The 23,124-nt window shown below is 32.4% G+C and overlaps 3 protein-coding genes across 3 annotated transcripts in view; 2 read left to right on the top strand and 1 right to left on the bottom strand.

Moving 5' to 3' along the window:
• Positions 1 to 48: 48 nt before the first annotated feature.
• Positions 49 to 1,075, bottom strand: LOC142224091 (wnt inhibitor of Dorsal protein-like). The gene has a single exon (XM_075293897.1). The coding sequence runs from the start codon at positions 1,042 to 1,044 to the stop codon at positions 61 to 63; it is 984 nt and encodes a 327-aa protein (XP_075150012.1). The 5' UTR covers positions 1,045 to 1,075; the 3' UTR covers positions 49 to 60.
• A 6,215-nt stretch (positions 1,076 to 7,290) lies between these two features.
• LOC142236518 (wnt inhibitor of Dorsal protein-like) lies at positions 7,291 to 8,259 on the top strand. The gene has a single exon (XM_075307752.1). It carries the CDS (start codon positions 7,291 to 7,293, stop codon positions 8,257 to 8,259), a length of 969 nt encoding a protein of 322 aa, XP_075163867.1.
• Positions 8,260 to 10,176: 1,917 nt separating this feature from the next.
• Positions 10,177 to 23,124, top strand: part of LOC142236513 (uncharacterized) — a 34,229-nt gene continuing 21,281 nt past the window's right edge. Inside the window, exons 1-9 of the mRNA XM_075307740.1 lie at positions 10,177 to 10,305; positions 10,374 to 10,666; positions 13,848 to 14,218; positions 14,413 to 14,560; positions 14,751 to 15,015; positions 19,913 to 20,181; positions 20,242 to 20,678; positions 20,750 to 20,835; positions 20,908 to 21,035. Of these exons, the coding sequence (XP_075163855.1) occupies positions 10,403 to 10,666; positions 13,848 to 14,218; positions 14,413 to 14,560; positions 14,751 to 15,015; positions 19,913 to 20,181; positions 20,242 to 20,678; positions 20,750 to 20,835; positions 20,908 to 21,035 (1,968 nt within the window). The 5' untranslated portion in view covers positions 10,177 to 10,305; positions 10,374 to 10,402. The remainder of the gene's footprint in view (positions 10,306 to 10,373; positions 10,667 to 13,847; positions 14,219 to 14,412; positions 14,561 to 14,750; positions 15,016 to 19,912; positions 20,182 to 20,241; positions 20,679 to 20,749; positions 20,836 to 20,907; positions 21,036 to 23,124) is intronic.

Genomic DNA, 23,124 nt, shown 5'->3' with positions numbered 1-23,124 from the left:
AAATCTTAAAACGCTTCGTCCTGCGAGTGTCGATCACCTGGACCAAAAACTAAACCATTATTAGTAACAATAGTGGATTTTTTGGACGGTTATACACATTTCACATTGGACTTGGAATCCCCAGGTGAATTTACAATTACAACGATTCTCGGTGATGACATTTTTGGTTGTCACGGTGTAACCACATTCATTGCAAAGCTGTCGACATCTTGAACTTTCCTCCGCAGAAAGTGTGTCACCATTGGCTCCCGTTGAACATTGGCGTCCTCCCATACCATTCCAAAGAGGAACTGCATCAGGTTCACAATAATTTGGAGAATCATTCATATAGACCAAAACATCTAGAGGAATATTTTCCCACATGATTCGAGAATTTTCTGGAGTGTTACTTAACTCTAAAGCCTCGTCGTACATTTGATGAATATCTTTGGCAATTTCTTCAAATGGTTTTAGGATATCCAGGCATATTTCCTTTGAACAAACTCCTCTAGGACCCATAACGGCACACATACATTGCTTGGTTAATGACTTCTCCAGTAGATTGGTAATGGCCTTGTAATTTTGGGATGAAAGTTTACCATAGAAATCTTCTGAAAATTTTATTTGGGTAAGTTGTTGGAAAAGTTTTTCAGCAAATTTGGGATTGTCCGAACATTGCGAAGAGCATGGGACACATCCCGATACAGAGCCACTAGAACAATTCTTGGCAATGGTATACAAAAGAGCTGCTGTTGAGATGGCATTGACATAAGCATCTTCACGATCCATTAGAGGCGATTTGGAACTCCGTCTTCGTATGAAATCAGATGTGGGACAATTCCAATGGTCCCATTTAAATGTCGATTGACAGCTTCCCAGGGCAATTTCCATACTTGAAGCCATCACATTGTCCAAGGGAATTGGAACTTTCATCTGACCATATACTTGATTGGCATATTGGCTCTGTCTTGCGATAAAATTTATTTTGTCCAGCAAAGCTAAACTCTCGCTGTTGGGCGCCAGAGCAACGATGATGATAGTTGTAAATATGATACTGTGATACATTTTGTCTTATCTTGTTTGGTGTTTGTGTTAAGAGATATGAGTGGTGAATGATGATGACCAATAAGACTCTGTGAGTATTTATAGTCCGCAGGTAGAAAAATGATTATTCGTTTCTTGGTTGTCCCAATTGGGGAAGTTATGATAAAAACCCGGAAATTTTATTTTGATTTTTGTGTCTTATGAATCCCGTTCTAGCCGCATACGATTAAGGTACTTAAATTCCGTACCAGGTAGTATGGCTGATTTTCCCACGAGTCAGGAAAATAAAATCCCTTGGAATTCATTGATAAAATGGATATTCCTTAACTGATATCATTAAGAGGTGTCAGAAATGAGTTTATGGGAGAATTCTTATTTTTGTGTGATCGTAACTATTTACCATCAACTTTACCAGTTGTGCTACTTCATGAATTTTATATGTAACAATTTATGCGATTAAAATGTTGTGTATTCAATGATTTTTTTAAACATTTTTTATCATTTCCTTAGTTTGATTCCAATAGAATTCACTGACAAAATGGGCAGTGTTACCATTGCCACTTTATTGCAGCGATGATACGAATGTGGATACATCATATGCAATATTTATGAGTCAATTTTATATACCGCCTGAAAGTATGCAATACTATTTTCCTTTCTCTCACTCTTAAGAGAAACTGTGTTTTTTGGAATAAATGTCATTGGGAATGTCACTTTTAGATATTAGCAACCATGATACAATGATTGTAAGGTAGCCTCTGTAGAACAAAAATAACAACAAAAACATAAAAGCAGCTCATCATAACGTCAAACTAAATGTCGGTAAAAAGTAAATAAACAAATACAAAAATGTTTGTTTTGATTTTGTGTTGCTCATGAGAAATGTTTTTTTTTTTTTTGGAATAGAAAAAAATTGACCATTTTCACCATTTACCCACTTGTTACACAGACAACACTTTCGCATTTTCCGTTTCATTTTCGAATTTCAAATACAATTTAAAATTAAGACGTTAATTCCAACAACATAATTTAAAAATGTCAACAATATTTTTGACATTATGATGAGCCGTTCAAAGTCACCTGACGGAATAAGGTACCTTATAATCATTGTATCATGTTAGCAACGATAATGCTGCAATACAGTAGGTAACGCATATAAACACATCGCATATATGAAAATAAAGTTATGCATGGACACCTTTTCAGTAGCCGTTTTGAACGGCAAGATTATAATGCATTTCTATGATTTTTCTTTGAGGTAAAACGAAATGATTAAATTTTCATTCTGTTAATATATCATTTTAATATAGTTTAAATATTTTAATATAAATTTAAAAATTTTTAAATTAGAACTTCTATTAGAATTTCTAACCCAATGGTTATGTACGTTCATATAAAATGCATATCTCCATGATTTACTATAAGAATTGGAATTTTGAATTTAATTGGGAAATTGAAAAGGTTTCTCTTATCCTGAAAATTCCAAAATTTCATTAGGGCGGGGAAACGTTCGACCGGAAAAACGAATTCAAACTTCAAAAATATGAGGTCACTCACCCATTGGTATTTTACCTGCATTGTGTTTGCGTCCTGGTTTCTTGTTGGCATAGCCAGGTATAATAAGAATGATGGATAATCTTTGGTAAAATCTTATTGAAAATTCAAAACATTGTCATCACATGACAAATAATAATTTCTGTAAACCCAATCATGTAAATCTGGATATTTGGCTCTTGGGATTTGAGAATTTTATGTTTTGGTAGGGATTTTAGTTTATGTGCGTAAATTTACGGAAGAATTCCCTTGCAGTATGGGGAGGAATGTTATAGCAATGTATAATAGGGTGAGTCGAATTGTACAATTCGAGACTAATTTCTCCAACATACCATATACAAACAAAACAACTGCTTTACTTCTGAATTGAGTTTTAGACCTAAGAAAAGTAAATTGTTTTAACGGAAAATGAACCACCTCATACGAAAATTGATATACATTTTACTCTACGTTTTGAGATTTCCAATGCATTATTAAAATAAGGAAAATGTAATGGCATGGTATGCTTGAAAACTACCATTAAAGAAATTATACTTAAGGTTAAAGGTTAAGACTAATAATATTTTTATTAAATTGGTTTTATTTTTATTTTCGTAAATATAGTATAAACAATAGTTTTAAAGATATTTTAAGAATTTATAATACCATTTTTCCGCTGAAAGTATGAACGTTTATTAAACAACAGACAAAATTTTATTATTTGAATAATTTTTTTTATTTTGACAAAACGTATTCACTTATTTGTATCATGTTGCAATTAGTAAACTATTTTTATATATCAGTAATTAATTTAGTTTATTTTTAATTGACATCCTGAGAATGCAAGCTTCAAAGACTACCTTATGTTCAAGAAAAATTCTTTAGAAGCAAATTAAAAATCGTTTAATCTCTTTCACATAATACATGATCCTTAACCGAATATAAACTTCGGATCTTACATTATCTTTATTACTGTACGTTACATTATCTTTATTACTAAGCAGTTGTATGAAGATCATCACAAGCTCTTGATGATTTTTTTATAAACAATCTTCTGTTTTGTTTTGATATAGTTTCAATATGAGTAAATCCATGTACATTTATAAGCTATTATTCCTCCCAACTGAAATTAACACAATTCATCTTTCTAACGTCAAATTACGAACATACGAATTATGTTCACAATAAAGTTCCCATTGGAAGAAATGGCCTAACATCCCATTTATCGCAGTCTTATGTTGACAATGTTTACAATTTTCAATAAGATTTTTTTAAACTTTACCTGGCGAACATTACGAAAGGATATTTCACATCAACTCAGGTAAAATATCTCAAGGGTGATTGACCACATTTTTTCCGGTCATATATCTTGCTTTTCCCGCCTTGCTTAAACAGTAGGAATTTTCCTCAGTGAGGAAACCCAAGATTAACAATTTCCCCAGACCACGCAATTTCCCCAATTAAGATAAAATTCCGATTCTATGCTACGAATTGTAGGAAAAGTATGAATATGGTGGTAAGTAACGAAGTAATTTCATAATACATAATCGAAACACAAAATATTGGAAATTCTATATGATATGAACGATCGTGATTCACGAAGTGCTATTCATGATTTCATAAACGATGGTTCGCGGTTTGGGCTATTTTTAAGCATTGGCTCTTGTCACAGCATTCATCGTGCCGAAATTTGGCCCAGATTCAGCAGGTCCATTTCGAAGACCTTAATCCATTTATATTTGGCTATTATAGACGTATTTCACACACGCAAAAAATAATTCTTTCCTCCCAAACGAAATTTTAGACAAACAAAGTTCGTTTCTCATTTGCTTTTCGTTGAAAGGAAGTGTATTTGGAAGAAAAGTATATTTTTTTGTGATAAACGTTTATTCTTTTCCAGGATGTAAAAACAATTTCATAAAGAATAACTCAAACATTTTTTTTCTGGCTAATTGCATTTTCCCTCACATCTTTCCCACTTCCACGAAGTTTTTTAGTTCTTAGCACCTTTTTCTGTAACACAAACAATGTAGAAGAAATTATACGATTTTATAAATTTTTAATTTTTTTTACCTTTCGCCTGGACGGAGAATCGAACCGCGGACCATGCAATTTGTAAGCCAACACACTATCCACTGAGCCATGTAGCCGTTATTGTCATCAATAGACAATTACCCATATAACTAAGTTATATTTATATAGCATAACTTGCGGCGCCCACGAGCCGATTAAACAAAGTTTATTTAACAGAAAAATACATTTAGTTGGGCACCGTGGAGCAGTGGTTGCTACGTCTGACTTGCATGCCAAGGGTCGTGGGTTCGATCCCTGCTTCGACCAAAGTTTTTTTTTTTTTACATATATTCCAGATATGATCGGAAGATTCCGAAAAAATATTCAACATTACATTCTACTATATTAAATTTTTACTATGAACTGTAAAATGTGTCTTATTAAAGACCTTAATTTAGAAAAGAACAGTGTTTGATATAAACGAAATGGACTGTGTTGTTGGTTCAAAAATAACTTTTTTACTGAAAAAATAAAAATTTTGTAACAAACGAATTTTTTTGGTGATAAAAGTGTATACTTTTCGAAGCAATTCAAAAAACTCTAACAAAAGAAAAACGTTTTCGGTACACGTTTTCCAAACGTTTTTTTTTCTTTGCGTGCACATAGTCTTTAAGGACCTCAAGAACGATGGTCCATATTCGTAAATATTATTTATTATTTTAGCTATTTATTTGTTTATTATATAGCTATATGGATTCATTTCCCAATTTGACGTCTTGAGTTTGTTGAAGTCGTACTTTCTCCGATAAGATAAATTTTTCTTAGCCCAACATGTATGGATATTTCGTTGAGGATATATTCGTTTACAAATGGTAAAAGATGGTGGATTGACTGAAATTTCGTTAAGTACTAAAGATTAATTTTTTCTGTGTACTATAATCACCTTCAACCATGAAAGAAAAACTTGTTTTGTTTTTAGAAATTAGAAATTGAAATATTGTAATAATTGCAGAAAAAATAAGTTAAACTTTTTGTTTAATTGAGAAAATTTCTTATTGAAAATAATACATTTTTTAGATGCTCAGGAGCTAAGTAAAATCAAGAGATACGTCTCCCCCACAATATAAAGGAAATGTAGGTTAATTTTAGAAATTTTTAACAAAACTGTAGTAGCAACGGAAATATGACAAAAATAATTAAATATATTTCGAGAAATTCAACAATTTTGGTTTGAAATTTCAAAAATGTCTTTGCGCCATGGCTCCAAGTTCATAATGATTTTAGAAAAATGTATAAATTTCAGCAAATTCTGAATTATTTTGTGGAAGATACGAATAAAGTAAATCTGTATGCTTCATTTCATTCATGAAAAGAAGTTTCCAAGTTATTTGCTTTCTGTGTGTTTGTATTCAATTAAATTTAATTCGCATCTCTATCCATACACGCAAAGAACAAAAAACGTTTGGAAAACGTGTACCGAAAACGTTTTTCTTTTGTTAGAGTTTTTTGAATTGCTTCGAAAATTTTAAACTTTTATCACCAAAAAAATTTGTTTGTTTGTTACAAAATTTTTATTTTTTCAATAAAAAAGTTATTTTTGAAACAACAACACAGTCCATTTCGTTTATAGCAAACACTGTTCTTTTCTGATTTTAGGTCTTTAATAAGACACATTTTACAGTTCAAAATTTAATATACTACAATGTAATGTTGAACATTTTTCGGAATCTTCCGAACATATCTGGAATATATGTATGTAAAAAAAAAAACAAAAAAAAAACTTTGGTCGAAGCAGGGATCGAACCCACGACCCTTGGCATGCAAGTCGGACGTAGCAACCACTGCTCCACGGTGCCAAACTAAATGTTTGTTTCTGTTAAATAAACTTTGTTTATTCGGTTCGTGGGCGCCGCAAGCTATGCTATATAAACATAACTTATATGGATATTTATCTATTGATGACCATAACAGGAACATAGCTCAGTGGTTAGTGTGTTGGCTTACAAAGTGCATGGTCCACGGTTCGATTCTCCGTCCAGGCGAAAGGTAAAAAAATTTTAAAAATTTATAAAATCGTATAATTTCTTCTACATTGTTGGTATTACAGGAAAAGGTGTTAAGAACTAAAAAACCTCGTGGATGTGAGGGAAAATGCAATTAGAAAGAAAACAACTTTTTTTTGAGTTTGTCTTTATGAAATTGTTTTTACATCCTGGAAAAGAATAAACGTTTATCACAAAAAGTATATACTTTTTTTCCAAATACACTTCCTTACAGCGAAAAGCAAATGAGAAACGAACTTTGTTTGTCTAACATTTCGTTTGGGAGGAATGTATTATTTTTTTGCTTGTATCTAGTGCCATAGTAAAATATATACATTGGAATATCCGATTCATCAATGAATTCCTGGGGAATTAATTCAATATTCCCAAGAGAATTTTTGCTCAGATCTTAGGGAATTTTATAAAAACAACTACCTGGTTAAGAAAAAAATAGGTTACTTAATCGGTAGCTTTGGGATTCTTAAAGCACAAAAACCAAAACAAAATTTCCGGTTAATGTATCACAACTTCCCCATATGGGAAAATATGTTGCATCGAATTGGGTTAAGCAATACCTTTGTCTACCTGAGTGGTATAAATATCCCATGAGTCTTATTGGCTATCATCATTTACCACTCACATCTCTTAGCACTAACATCAAAGAAAGCAACAAGCAAATATGTATCACAGTATCATAGTCATCACTGCTATTACCATCGCTCTGGCGCCCAACAGCGAGAGTTTTTTCATAGGTCAATATGGAAATCAAGTATACGGTCAACTAAAAGTTCCATTTTCTTTGGAAAATGTCATGAGTTCAAGTATGGAAATTGCCTTGGAAAGTTGTCAGTCAGCATTCAAATGGGATCGTTGGAATTGTCCCACATCTGATTTTATTCGAAGAGGGAATTCTAAATCAACTCTAATGGATCGTGAAGATGCCTATGTAAATGCCATCTCAACAGCAGCGTTATTATATACCATAGCTAAAAATTGTTCCAGTGGATCTATATCAGGATGTGGTTCATGCGCAGATAACCCTTATGCCTCGAAATGTTCGGACAATCCGAAATTAGCTGAAACGCTTTTTCGCAAACACAACAAAATTGATTTCTCTGGAGATTTTTATGGTAAACTTTCTTTGCAAAATTACAAGGCCATTACCAATCTTTTGGAGAAGTCCTTAACCAATCAATGCATGTGTGCCGTTATGGGTCCTAGAGGAGTCTGCTCTAAGGAAGTGTGCTTGGAAATCCTAAAACCATTTGAAGAAATTGCCCAAGACATTCGTCAAATGTACGACGAAGGTTTGGAGTTAAGTAACACCCCAGAAAATTCTCGAATAATGTGGGAGAATATTCCTCTAGATGTTTTGGTCTTTATGAATGATTCTCCAAACTATTGTGAACCTGATGCTGTACCTCTTTGGAATGGTATGCGGGGACGTCAATGTTCAACGGGAGCCAATGGTGAGGCGCTTTCCGAAGAGGAAAGTCTGAGATGCCGTCATCTGTGTAGTGAATGTGGATATAGCGTAGTGACGAAACAAGTTATGACAGAAAATCGTTGCAATTGTAAAATCACCTGGGGCTTCCAAGTCCAATGCGAAATGTGTATAACTGTCCAAAAACTCCACTATTGTTTTTAATAGTGGTTCTATTTTTGGAAATCACCTATGGGGTACTCGCAGGACGAACATTCTTGAGATTTAAATTTAAAACAATATTTATGTTTTTATAAATAAGATAATTTATTTAGATTTAGGAAATATAATAGTAAGACCGTTTAAGAAAATAAACTATTAAAGCGTTAAAAACCAAAATTGTCTAATTTTGTTTTAATTCTTCTAAAAAAGTAACTTAATTCTTCTAAAAAAGTAAAATGTAAGAAATATGATATGTACAGTAAAAAAAAAATAAATAATTCTTTTCCCCCGAAGGTTGTAAGGTAATCTATCTTTTTTATGGCTAATTTCATCTTCCTTCATATTTGTCTAGCTTCTACACATACAAATTTTTTCTGATTCAATCACGAAATTAATTGATCCGAAAATCACGAAAATGCAAACTTCAAATAATTTTTTAATAAACTTAACTATTTTCAAGCATTTTCTCAATTTGATTAGTGTTTTTAGTTTGATGAAATAATTGATTACTTCAAATGAATTTTTAATTACAATTTATAAAAAAATTAATAAAATAATTGATTAAATAATTGATTACTTCAAATAAATTTTTAATTACAAATTATAAAAAAATGGCTTAGTTTTCCGAGTTTGATAAAAAAATATTAGTGTGATTAGTATTTTGTTTCAATTAAAAATTTGTTTGATGTTGATTGCAAACTCCAAACAATTTTTTAATAAACTTAACAATTTTCAAGCATTTTCCCAACTTGCTTAGTGTTTTAGGTTGATGAAATAATTGATTACTTCAAATGAATTTTTAATTGCAAATTATAAAAAAATCAATAAAATAATTGATCACTTCAAATAAATTTTAACTTATTATAAAAAGTTTTCCGAGTTTGATAAAAAAAATATTAGTGTCATTAATATTTTAATTAAAAATTTTCAATCATCGATTTAATTGAGTTATTGTTTCTAGTTTGATTGAAAAGTTAATGTAATAATTATTTTTTTAATTAAAAAAGTTTTCAACATCAATCAACTTTTTAATTGGAATTATATCTGTGATATTTTTTCTGTGTACGTGGTTTATTTAGTTCTCGGCAGGTTTTTTTTTCTGTAATACATATAATGTAGATAATGGACTCAATAGTCTAAGTGAGCCTGAATTTTAATCGGGCTGCCACTTTAACCTTTAAAATAATGTAGATGAAATTATTTCATTTTATAAATTTTTCACCAGTCAGAGAATCGAACCGGCCTTTGTAAATCTTATTGTCATCAACTGATGATTAACGCACATGCAATTCTATTTGTAGGCCACATTGTTGGGTACGCACAAGTAATTGCAAAGTAACTTTATTTAAAGAAAACAAAACACTTTAGCAGGTCCTTTTTTAATAAACGATGTACCAACTACAACTTGAGGAAATTGAAATAATATTTTCGGTAGATTTATTGCAAAAAATAACAAACTTTTTTTCTTTGCGTGTATTTGCACCCATACATTATTTTCTTTACACTCTTCTGCACTCTCAACATTTTCATGATATTTAAAAAAAATGCTTTGAAAACATATGGTTTGATTATCGCCGATAAATCTAGGGCTATAAATGAGCATCTTATCGTTAGACTCATTCTTTCAGTCAATCATTTTGTTGACACATCTCAATTGGTTATGGAACTCCGATTTCTTCATTCACCATTTATGTTTTCATCATAAATGAAAGTGTTAACGAAAAAAGCTACACAGTTAATCAGATTTGTAATTTCTATACTCCTTTATCTGAGTGATATTAGCGTTAATACTGGCCCAAAATAAATAATCCTAAGGTGATTTTGCATATAGCACTATCGACACCAGGCGTGGTTAGCTTTGGACGATAAGATTAGTAATCTTTGGTGATGATAATTTTTATTAGAATCAAACTCAATTATGATAAACCATTGAACTACTGGCATTCACATTGGCTATTGATTGCACCGCGCGAGTTGGTAAATAGTCACTGGAAATTAGTTGTGTTCGGTAGTTCGTGGCGTATGGTTTACATTTTCTTTATTGGAAGAGTAAGTTAGAAACTTCATAAAAATCCTTTGAAGGTAACAAGAGACTAAAGGATTTTTTTTTAATTTAGCCACACACGCGAACGCAAACATTATAAAAATGTTGGTAGCTGGAAAATTTGTAACAATACTTTTGGGTATGGCCCTAACAGCCTTTACCGTATCTACAATAGTTTTGGCTGTGCAAAAATCAAATTTAAAATCGGAATTACAGGAGACTAAAGACAAATTGGAATTATTAGAAGAAGCTCTGAAGACAACCACAACCACTACCACCACAACCACCACCACCTCTCCAACGACATCATCATCATCAACCTCTTCTTCAACATCTTCTCCCACGACTGCAGATCCTTCGGAACCGGTAGGTTATTAATACGGTACATCCATCAAAACTCCTAGAATATTATATAATGACGCGAATCTCAAGTGATACAAGGGACGACGCTTAGAAAAACACAAGAATTGATTGGCTTTTTTATGAACCTATTTTACTCATATAAAGTAATTGTGCTATGATTTTATACTAGGTTATAAATTATTATGGCAATCTATCGGAAAATGTTCGAATAGCTTTGAAATTTATCTGCGTAACACTTCAAGGAAGGGTAATATAAATTCGTAAAAAATATCAAACCACGCAAGAGCTATACACGCAAAAAAGTTATTTACTACACGGAAACATAATTTTTGGAATAACGAGGGTTTATTTTATTTATTAGTTTGTTTTGTTAATGTAAGTAAATATTTACTTATGGCATGTGTTGCTAAGTTTATGTTTTTCCATCAACAACATTATTGATCTTCGTTCGTTCGTTCGTTTAGGAAAAAATAAATTATTTTTTAGCGTGTATATAAAACAACAAAACATAATTATATCTTCCAAGGTATTATTAGGCAGAACATAGGCTAAAATAATAGAATGTCGCTTTTATACGAGTTTGTCGATACAAGAGACAAATGATTACCATCTAGATTACTGGCGCCCAGTGCTTTGGCAAGGCTTTTGTTCTTTGACTTGGAAGAACTAGAGGAACACCGAGAAAAAATAGCATCATGCTTATTGGATCTAAAGAATTGACCTTCGTTTAGGGTTTTGGTATTTATTCTTAACCAAATATACTGCTTTTTTAAACTAAAGACATACACACAAAAAAATAATCCTTTCCTCCCAAACGAAATTTTAGACAAACAAAGTTCGTTTCTCATTTGCTTTTCGCTGTAAGGAAGTTTATTTGGAAGAAAATTATAAACTTTTTGTGATAAACGTGTATTCTTTTCCAGGATGTAAAACCAATTTCATAACGATTAACTCAAAAAAACAATCGTTTCTGGCTAATTGCATTTTCCCTCACATCTTTCTCACTTTCACAAGGTTTTTAAGTTCTTAGCAACTTTTTCTGTAATACAAACAATGTAGAAGAAATTATTCGATTTTATAACTATTTAACTTTCGCCTGGACGGAGAATCGAACCGCTGACCATGCAATTTGTAAGCCAACACACTATCCACTGAGCTATGTAGCTGTTATTGTCATCAAAAGAAAATTGTCTATATAAGTTATATTTATATAGCATAGCTTGCGGCGCCCATGAGCCGATTAAACATACTTTATTTAACAGAAACATACATTTAGTTGGGCACAGTGGAGCAGTGGTTGCTACGTACGCCTTGTATACCAAGGGTCGTGGTTTCGATCCCTGCTTCGACCGAACACCAAACAGGTTTTCTTTTTGTTTGTATTTTCATATATTCCAGATATGTTCGGAAGATTCCGAAAAAATGTTCAACATTACATACTATTATAGTACATTTTTACTAGGAACTGTAAAATGTGTCTTATTAAAGACTTAAAGTCACAAAAGAACAGTGCTTGATATAAACGAAATGGATTGTGTTGATGGTTCAACATTTTTTTTTATTTAAAAAAAAAAAAAACAAAAATTTTGTAACAAACGAAAATTTTTGGTGATAAAAGTTAAAAATTTTCGAAGTAATTCAAAAACCTCTAACAAAAGAAAAACGTTTTCAGTACACATTTTCCAAACGTTTTTTTTTGTCTTTACGTGTATTTTAGAGAACTATCAAGCTTTAAATCTAGGCTCTATATAATTCAAATTAATATTCAGATCTACCTCATTCATGAAATTTTCATTCTCTTTTTGGGATATAAAAAAAAAAATAAATTTTGGGACATAAAAATAAATGTCAGTTGAAAAATCCAAACATGGAGAGTCTAAAGTTGGGCGGGTTTATCTAATACTTTGTAAATATACATTTTCGATACCATCTCAAATCCTTCACATTTGTTGGGTGCCATATATAAAAGTGTATATTTAAATCTGAACCAATTTGGACCGAATATTTTAGACTTCTACAAAATCTCAAGACTAAAAATTAGAACACAATATTAGAAAAAACCGATGTAGCACCCGGTATGACAATATGGGAAATATTTAAATCTAAAAGCATTTTTATGTCGATAGATAGATATTCGAGATATAGACAATTTAGAGTTTAGAATTTAGAGTAATTTTTACAAGTACACCTTGTGCAATATTTAAAAATCAAATCAGGGAGTTTAAATCCGGTTTCTGGAACCATATGATACCATATTGGGCGAAAGATATATATGGGAGCATTGAAATTGGCCAAAGTCAATAGTGTTTTATACTGACACATATACATTTGTAGACAGTTGGATTAAAACTGCGACCTAGACGTTAATCACAAAAATATGTTCACAGACAGATGGACTAGATCGACCCAGTGGTCGGTCCTGAGCATTAGTGCCAAAGACACCATGTATTTATCTCGTCTCCTTCTGGATGTTGCAAACATAAGCACTAACTTATAATGCCCCGTTCCGTAATCAACAATTCCAAATAATTTTTTTCTTAATTTCAAATAATTTAAACTAAAATGCAAAATCCTCAAATTAAGTCTTGGCCTATGTATGAAGTCTTTTTACCTTTAACACACAAAATGCAATATCTTAGTTAATACAATAAAGGAGTATTATCATTAAATCAAAGTATGTTTTCTTTACTTTATGGTAATTTTTCCTTACTTCAAAGACATACGACTTTAGAGGAGGGATGCAAGTTTCAATGATTCAAGTCCTATATATAAGGAAAAAAATTCTAAAGCAAAGATTATGAATTTTCTTTAAATTTCTTTATTTTAAAGAAATTGTCATTAAATTTAGATTGCATAAACTTTCATGGTAGGTCATAATTTTTTTCAGTGCAATGAGTGAAAATTGGAGATCTAGAAACAATTGATGATGCGAATTAACTCGGGTTATTTATTATTGTTTGTGGTTTTATTTGAATATAAATTAATTGACAACAGGTGAAGCAATATATTATAAAATTGTCGACTAAAATTTCTTTCCGCGTGATTTTTATGTCAATATGGGGTTTGTTTTTAATATTGTACATTCCAATTTAATGAAAACGTCATTCTACGATTCTAGTAATAAAACATTTATATAGTTTATAAAGTATAAAATTTATAATTCTTTCTTAATCTTATCTCACAGATAGATTATCGTTTACCCGGTAATTTGGTGCCAACGAATTATCAACTCTATCTTCATCCCAATATTGAAACTGGAAATTTCTCTGGCCAAGTTGTTATTTCCATAGATTGTGTCGAGAGTACGGACAAAATTGTCCTTCACTCCTTGTATCTAAACATAAACAATGTCTATGTGACTAACGTGGGTAGTGGTACTAACTTTGTTAAGAATTACGAATTGGACAATGTTCGAGAATTCTTGATCATAGAAATGAATGAGGTTATTGCGGCACCACGAAAATTCCAATTGGGTATAATATTTGAAGGCAGTATGACAGATAAAATTGTTGGTCTCTATTCATCATCGTACACAAAACCGGATCAAACAAAGAAGTAAGTAACTCAAAGTAACTACTATAAGAAAAACATCATCCAAATGTATAGAACTGTCAAGTATACTTCGATTAAAGTTGCCATCCAAAGGCATGTTTTGTGTATTTGATGTGCTGTAAGAAGTTGGTTCTATTACATTAACATTATTTGTTTCATGATTTCTTTTTATTTTAATTAAATTCTAATATTTTTAGATGGATTGCCACATCGAAATTTGAACCCACCTATGCTCGTCAGGCATTCCCCTGTTTTGATGAACCTGCTTTGAAGGCAACCTTTGAAATTACTTTGGTTTATCCTAATGACGGTGGTTACCATGCTCTGTCGAATATGGATATTGCTGTAAGTAATTTGGATAATGAATATAAATTAATATTAAATGTAATTCAAAAGTAATTACTATTTCAACTCAGTTTATCATTTTACGAAAATTTGCACCATTTACTGAAACTTTGAAATTGAAGAACCCTAATCTATATAGGGATATATGTTTTTGTTAATTAGTATCGATTGTTCTATTATCTCATTGCAGGAGGAACAATTCCAAGATACCCACACCGAAGTTCATTTTAGCAAGAGTGTACCCATGAGTACCTATTTGGCATGTTTCATTGTTTCCGATTTCAAGAGTAAGGATGTCAAAATCGATACTAAGGGTATTGGTGAGGAGTTCGATATGCGTGTCTTTGCTACTCCCGAGCAGTTGGATAAAGTTGATTTTGCTGTGGATGTGGGCAAAGGAGTTATCGAATATTATATCGATTACTTCCAAATCCCTTATCCATTACCTAAATTGGGTAAGTATGTAGAAAAATAACTAATCGATTGTCATGTTCGCATATCCACTACATACATCGATTTTGGTATTGACCTTTGGTATTGATTCCGAGCCAAAGATTCGGTTTTAAACCAAAATCTTTAAACCAACCGTCAAAAATCATCAAAATATGTATTAGCCTATTTTTGAAGCTTTCTAACTTAATTTAGAGTTTATTTCTTTAAAGCAAAAGAGGTTTTCCTTTACATTAAGAAAATTCACAATGACAAACGGTCATTTAATGAAAAAATGTTAAAGCAAAGTTTAGGAACTGTCATTTAATTAAAATTTCTTTATTTTTAAAAAATTGTATTTAATATTGTGTAAATTGCGTAGTCCTAAAAGTTAGGTTAAATAATCTTTCATATGAAGTCAATATTTTTAATTCAAAATCTAAATCTCGACAACTTGATTAAGAGGATATGACTACACGGAAAAAACTATTTACGTGATATAAAAGATTACGCAACCTATTATTTAGGATGCACAATTTACAAAATATTAAAAACAAATTTCTTTAAAAAATGCAATTTTAATTAAAATAAAGTTTATAAAAAATTATTAAATTTAGGACAAACAAGTGAGTAAAGCAGAAAGTCGGGCGGGGCCGACTATATCATACCCTAAACCACCCTTACTGAATTAATAAACATTGTTTGTGGGGTGTCAATGGTACACTGAAAAAACAGTGAACCCACCAGGAAGAAAACTTTCGGTTAATTTTAGAAAATTTTGAATATTTGTAGAAAATTTTAACTAAACAGTATTACAAACGTTGACATCGCGCCGATGTCATAAAAATAAGTAAATATTTTTCGACAAATACAAGAAAATTTATTAGACATAACTAAGATTTTTCACTTGTTAAAGAAAATTTTGTAGTTTGAAGAAAAGACTTGGAGTTAAAAATTGCAAGAATGTCTTTAGTGACATACGAAGTTCACGATGGACGCATTTTTGGTAAAATTTACAAATTTAAAGAAATTCTGAACTATTTTGTGGAAGACACTAATTTAGTTAATCTTTATGCTTCATTTGAGTATATTTTTTCCTCGGGTTTAGTTAATTTAACTAACGTACACAAAAAAGTATTAGAGTAAAGAAAACTTTCACCAAACATAATATTTCTATGAACTAAAATAAAGTTAAATTGGCTTTAGTGAAATATTTAGAGAGTTCACTTTTTTTTGAGTGTATAGGTTTGGGGAGAACCCGTCTTTCTACATTTAAGAACATTAAGGGGCACATGGTTATGGGAGTTTTATCACAATCTGAACAGTACAGATAGTTGATTCTGAACCTACAGAGTTAGTATGCCACTAATATTGAGCTCATTATTAAAAAAGAGTAAACCGCTCAATTAGTGTGGTAATAAATCCAAAAGATTTATGTAAGAGCCATTAGCGTAGCTAGACAATTTTCCTAGGGGGGGGGGCTATAGCCCCCTAGCTAAAAATTTATAGACTGAACTTATAGGTTCAATTAATGTTTTATTTCATAAAATTGAATAAAAAATTAGACATCAAAATAACTCGATAATTAATTTATAATAAAGCAACTAAAAGTAGTTCCACACTTTTCCCAGCAAAAAAATTGTGAGTTGAGCTAAAATTTTTCTGGGGGGGTCTAAGCCCCCTCCCCAGAGGTCTTCCTACGCTTATGGTAAGAGCTACATGTAAGTCTAAATATATCGGCTAATACATATACATTTGAAAATTGAACAACATTGGTTAATAAATAAGAGTCCAAGCAACAAAAATTGGAAGTTCTTCCAAAGGCACAACTTTAATGTTCTTTATTTTAACTACCCAGGAAGTTCTTTTAATTCAATTTTTATAACTTGGTTTTTTCATACTTTTAATGGGTAATTTTAACTTTTTTTGTTTCAAATAGGTTAAAAACAGAGAAAGAATTCATAAAATGGTACAAATCATTTAAATTTTGTCGACAAAAATGCTAAATCCAATCTGAAAAAATTGTGTATTTTTTAAAATATTTGAGGTCAAACGTTTCCGACTAGCGTTAGAATCTATTAAAAATTATAAAAATTATTTATTTGACAAAATATCACAGAATTTTTTAATTTACATCCAAAACATTGATTCGGATCACACCTAAAGAAGTGATGCAAATTCAGTGCAACGGCTATTAAAATGGAGAACTTCCGTCCTATGACAAGCCCATGTTAAATCCATCGCTTCTGCGTCAATTTTGCACCACTTCCGGATCCAAAAAAAACATTTTCATTACTTTTTTGGCGACGCTTTTTTTGCTGGGGTATTATGGCCAAATTTGGGAAAACCGATCGATGCATATATATGGGAGCAATAACTAAATCTGAACCAATTTCGATCATATTTCCCAGATTTGGTTGATACCACAGAAGGTTACCTTGTGCTAACTTAGAGTAAGATCGGGTACTAAATAATGATATTATGGTCAGAAATAAATTTGTAAGGGGTAATTTTTTCAAAAATGTGCGACACATATATATGGGAGCTATATCTAAATCTGAACTGATTTAGATTATATTTGCAGGTTTTGTTGATATTACAGGGGATTACCTTGTGCTAAATTTGAGTAAAATCGGCTTATAAATGAGGCCACTACGGTCAAAAATAAGGTTATAAGGGGCAATTTTTTGAAAATTGGATAATATTTTGCACATATAGTCAGTACTATAGATTTGAGTAAGATCGGTTGATAAATAAGGGTTTTATGACCAAATTTCTGAAAATCGGGCGATACATATATATGGGAGCTATACCTAAATCTGAACCGATTTCGATGATTTTTTGCACATATAGTAAGTATAGAAAATTAGATTTGGCCAACATTTGTGAAAATCGGGCGATACAAATATATATGGGATATATCTAATTCTGAACCGATTTCGATGAAATTTGGCACACTTAAAGGGTGGTCTATTGGATTACTTTGTGGCAAATTTGACGCCGATCGGTTAGTAAATGAACGCAATCTGAACCCATTTATCGAAATCGGGCGATACATATATATGGGAGCTACATCTAAATTTGATCCGATTTTTTCCAAATTCAATAGCGTTCGTCCTCATACCAAAAAAACGCCACATACAACATTTTATCAAAATTGCGACCGGAAACCTGCGAACAACAAATACATGGACGGACGGACACCAAGCGCTAGATCGACTCAGGAGGTAATGCTGAGTCGATCGGTATGTATTTTATGGGGTCTAAAGTCAATATTTCTGGTAGGCACATTTTTTTGGCAGATCAAAGTTATTATACCTGACCACTATGTAGTTTAGGGTATAAAATGTTGGAAATTTGCGCCCCTTTATTAAAGTCGTATGCCAAATTTTCCTTAAAGTAAAGAACCACAGTTTTGATTTAAAGAAATCGTCCTTAAATTAAATATTGAATCTTATGATTTAATATAAAAACGCTTTAAATATAAGGTAAGACTTTTTTGAGGATTTAGGATTTTTATTTTGAAGTTATAATTGTTATAATTATAAATCCGTTATAATTAATTTTAAAGCTGACATTTGCTTATATGTGAATAGCGTTATTAGTATACCGCGAAAGTGAATGAAAATTCGATAAATGAGATCTGTATCTTACACGAAGAGAAGAAACATAATTGACACGATCATATTCGAAGAGCAAAATAATATGATAGAAACTATTTTTGCGGCGACCATGTACCATTTTCACCTGCTACCATGTTGGCTCAGTGAACATAGTTGTAAAAAAATAAAATTGTCCTCATCTAAAATGTTATTACATTGATAAAAAAAACAATTTTGTTTGAATCAAAAGACAATGGTCACGATTTAAAATGTTATGGTATTCGTCAAAAATGTTTTTCTTCCAGTTAAAAGAACATGGTCAACACCTAAAATGTTTTTTTTTTTTTTTTAATGAAAAAAAAACTTTTTTCGTCGTCGAAAAAAGGACGCCACTTGAGAAAAGAAACACACAAAATTAACTTTATTTAATTTTTATAAACTAATTCCTTGTTTATTTGTATTTATAATGTAGTGCAAGCAAACATCACAAATTTTTACACTATTTTGGTGCAATTTCAACACTGGACGTAGTCATTCCATATTTACGTCGTGCACACGCAGACGTCATGTAACTGCAAATAAAAATAAATTTTGCAATATAGAAAATTCAGAACAAAAACAGGTACAGTTTTTCAATTACACTTCCCTTTTTTATGCTCACATAAAACCACTTGTCACTTATGAATATATAAATTAACACAAAACACTTTAATTCCGTATCCACCGTCCACTCCAAGCAACAATCAACACAAGACTGACGCGAAGTTGAAAAATTAAATGGTCACGAAAAAATTTACATAGTTTTTATGACCATGTAATGGTTCTAGTTTTTATGACCATGTAATGGTTAGAATCATGTAATGGTTCTAAACTATAAAAAACTTTTTTCCCTGCAAATAAGTCAAAAAATTTGAATGGTCAGGTACATGATTTTCACAACCATGTAATGGTCTCAAATTCTATCATTTGAATGATAGAACATGTTTGCGGCATTCGAGAACCATTTAAATGCTTATTGCCAGCATACATTTTTCACAAAGACAAAATACATGGTTTTCGCGACAACTACATGCTCTAAATAAGCATTAAATGAATGTGGCAACCATGTCCAAACATGTTTTTTCTGTGCGTGTAATATTAATTTTATTGATACTAGACAAGGTAGGTTTCCCAAAAATGTCTTTATTTTAAAGAAGCGACAGAAGGTCAAAATAGTTGAATCCAAGTAATTTTTTTTCAGTGTAGGGTAGGACATGTATCAATACCAATTTGAACATTTCGGCATTATAAAATCTTCATCTGTGACCTTTTCCTTTTGCAGATATGGCTGCTATTCCCGATTTCGTTTCTGGTGCCATGGAACATTGGGGTTTGGTAACGTATCGTGAGACATCTTTGCTCTATGATGAAGCTGTAAGTTCGACAGCAAATAAGCAACGTATTGCTAGTGTCATTGCCCATGAATATGCTCATATGTGGTTTGGTAATTTGGTAACCATGATGTGGTGGAATGACTTATGGCTAAATGAAGGATTTGCTAGTTACATTGAAAACAAGGGTGTTGAAGCAGTCTATCCTGAATGGAAAATGGTAAGAACTTTTGAATTTTATTTCAACAAATAAAAGAAATCTTTTAATTTCATTCCTTAGAGAGATCAATTCATTACCGGAACTTTACATGGAGTTTTATCATTGGATGCCACTTTGGGTTCTCATCCCATTATTCAAACTGTAGCCAATCCAGATCAAATCACTGAGATTTTCGATACCATTACCTATTCGAAAGGATCCTCGATTATTCGTATGTTAGAAGATTTTTTGGGACCTGAAAATTTCCAACATGCCGTTACCAATTATTTGAATGAATTCAAATACAAGAACGCTGTTACCGACGATTTTCTAACCGAAATCGAAAAACTCAATTTGGGCTTTGATGTTAAGGCCATTATGCGTACATGGACAGAACAAATGGGTTTGCCAGTGGTTGAGGTGCAACAATTATCTGCCACTCAATATAAATTGACACAAAAACGTTTCTTCTCCAATCCCCAAGATTATGAAGGTACCTATAATGATTCACCTTTCGAGTAAGTATCATCTAAATACTTTCACATTGAAATTGTATTTCTCATGCATTACTCTATTTGATCCATCATAGTTACAAATGGTCCATACCAATTACCTATAAGACTAGTGCCAGCGATGAGGTTCAACGTGAATGGTTTTACTATGACCAAAATGACCGTAGGTTCCCTTTGAAGTTCGCTATGGTCATAAATTCTTATCTTTTATTATTTTCTTGGCGTTTATTTGCAGTTACCATTACTTTGCCCAGTGCTGTGGAATGGATTAAATTTAACTTTGATCAGATTGGTTACTATCGTGTTAATTATCCCATTAGTATGTGGGAAAATTTGGCTGATAAACTCATCGAAAATCCAAATGTAAGTTATAAGGGTAATGGCTCATAAATCAATTTTATGGAGAATATTATAGTAGACGTGATACGGTTGTTGTATGATACACTCTTTGGCTATAGAGACTGTGGCCGATTGTCTGATGTGTGATATTTTGATAGATCTGTCATCACAACTATAAGAGACCTCCGATCACAAAATTAATTGACCCAATTGATTTTTGAAAGAACTAACATCAACTAATTGATGCAATTAATTTTCTAATTGTATACATATATTTTTAAATACTAAAGGGTGATACGGTCAAAATTTGGTCAAGGGAAAACGCGTGTACATCGGTGAAATCGTTTATTTAAAAAATCAAATTAAATTTCTTTTTCAAGTTCAATTAGTATAAAATTCAGGAAAAATATTCAGTTAGGCTTTCGCTTTTCCAAATCCAAATTGCCGGGTCTCACGCTTGACACCTGCCATCAGATTTTGTACAGCCACCTTCTTCGCCACAGAAAGCCAGTTTGCCTTGAACTGCTGCTCGTCCTTAGCAGTTTTTTTGGTATTCTTTAGGTTCCGCTTGACAATAGCCCAGTATTTCTCAATTGGGCGGAGCTCTGGCGTGTTGGGAGGGTTCTTGTCCTTGGGAACCACCTGCACGTTGTTGGCGGCGTACCACTCCATGGCCTTTTTACCGTAATGGAAAGATGCCAAATCCGGCCAAAACAGTACGGAACAACCGTGTTTCTTCAGGAAAGGCAGCAGACGTTTATTCAAACACTCTTTCACGTAAATTTCTTGGTTGACAGTCCCGGAAACTATGAAAATGCTGCTTTTCAAGCCACAGGTACAGATGGCTTGCCAAACCAGATATTTCTTTGCGAACTTTGACAGTTTTATGTGCTTGAAAATATCTGCTACCTTTCCCCTTCCTTTTGCCGTATAAAACTCCTGTCCCGGAAGCTGCTTGTAGTCGGCTTTGACGTAGGTTTCGTCGTCCATTACCACGCAGTCAAACTTCGTCAGCATCGTCGTGTACAGCCTCCGGGATCGCGCTTTGGCCGTCGTATTTTATTTATCATAGCGATTTGGAGTCACTACCTTCTTGTAAGTCGATAGTCCGGCTCGTTTTTTGGCTCGATGCACGGTTGTAAACGATACACCCAGCTTATTTGCTGCATCTCGGAGAGAGAGGTTAAGGTTTCGCTTGAAACTACCGGCAACTCTCTTTGTCGTCTCAGCGGCTTTCGATTTCCCCCCGATCCAGACTTCCTGGCTGTCGACAAACATTTGATTTGGCAACTTTTAGCGATTTTGCCAGCTTTGCTTGCGAGTAGCTCGAATTTTCGCGATGCGCGAGCAAAATTTTGATACGCTTCTCTTCTTGCTTGGACGGCATTTTGACAACTGAAGAGTGAATTGCAAAATCAAAATAGGAGCAACATTCTACACACACACACCTTCAAAATGAGGGGTGTTCAGGGTTTTTAAATGCAAAATTGAAGGAAATACGTCAAGTTTATATTAACCAAATTTTGACCGTATCACCCTTTAAAACCTTATAGTTGGAAAAATTTGTGAAATTTTTTCTGTATAGGAAGCCATACAAATATGATTGATTACAACTCTATCGATTTTTTACTTATAGCTGACAATTCTTAGGGTTGTCCACGCTATAAGATTTACACACACAGACATTTCTTATGGATAAACATATATAAATAATCTTAGAGTGTGGCCAATCAGCAGCAGTATCGATTATGCTGTCAGACTTAACTTATAATATGGCCAACATCTGGGATATGTTCGACACAAGCACTGTCGTCCAGGTAAACTTATAGTCCGCATAAGATCCCAGCAAAAAAGCGTCACCAAAAAAGTAGTGAAAATGTTCTTTTTGGATCTGGAAGTGGTGCAAAATTGGCGCAGAAGCGATGAATTTAACATGGGCTTGTCATAGGACGGATGTCCACCATTTCAACAGCCGTTTAACTGAATATGCACCACTTTTTTAGATGTGATCCGAATTCAGTGTTTTGGATGTGAATTAAAAAATTTTGTGGTATTTTGACAAATAAATAATTTTTATAATTTTTTATGATTTTTAGTGCAATCGCCTGTCTGT

Source organism: Haematobia irritans, chromosome 1 (assembly GCF_050003625.1).
Source record: "Haematobia irritans isolate KBUSLIRL chromosome 1, ASM5000362v1, whole genome shotgun sequence".
NCBI classification, from domain to species: domain Eukaryota; kingdom Metazoa; phylum Arthropoda; class Insecta; order Diptera; family Muscidae; genus Haematobia; species Haematobia irritans.
The sequence above is the reverse complement of the archived record's forward strand: the minus strand, read 5'-3'. Positions and strand labels throughout refer to the sequence as shown.

Bases quoted from the DNA above. Each gene is read 5' to 3' on its own strand.
- LOC142224091 (XM_075293897.1), bottom strand. From the start codon at position 1,044: ATGTATCACAGTATCATATTTACAACTATCATCATCGTTGCTCTGGCG.
- LOC142236518 (XM_075307752.1), top strand. From the start codon at position 7,291: ATGTATCACAGTATCATAGTCATCACTGCTATTACCATCGCTCTGGCG.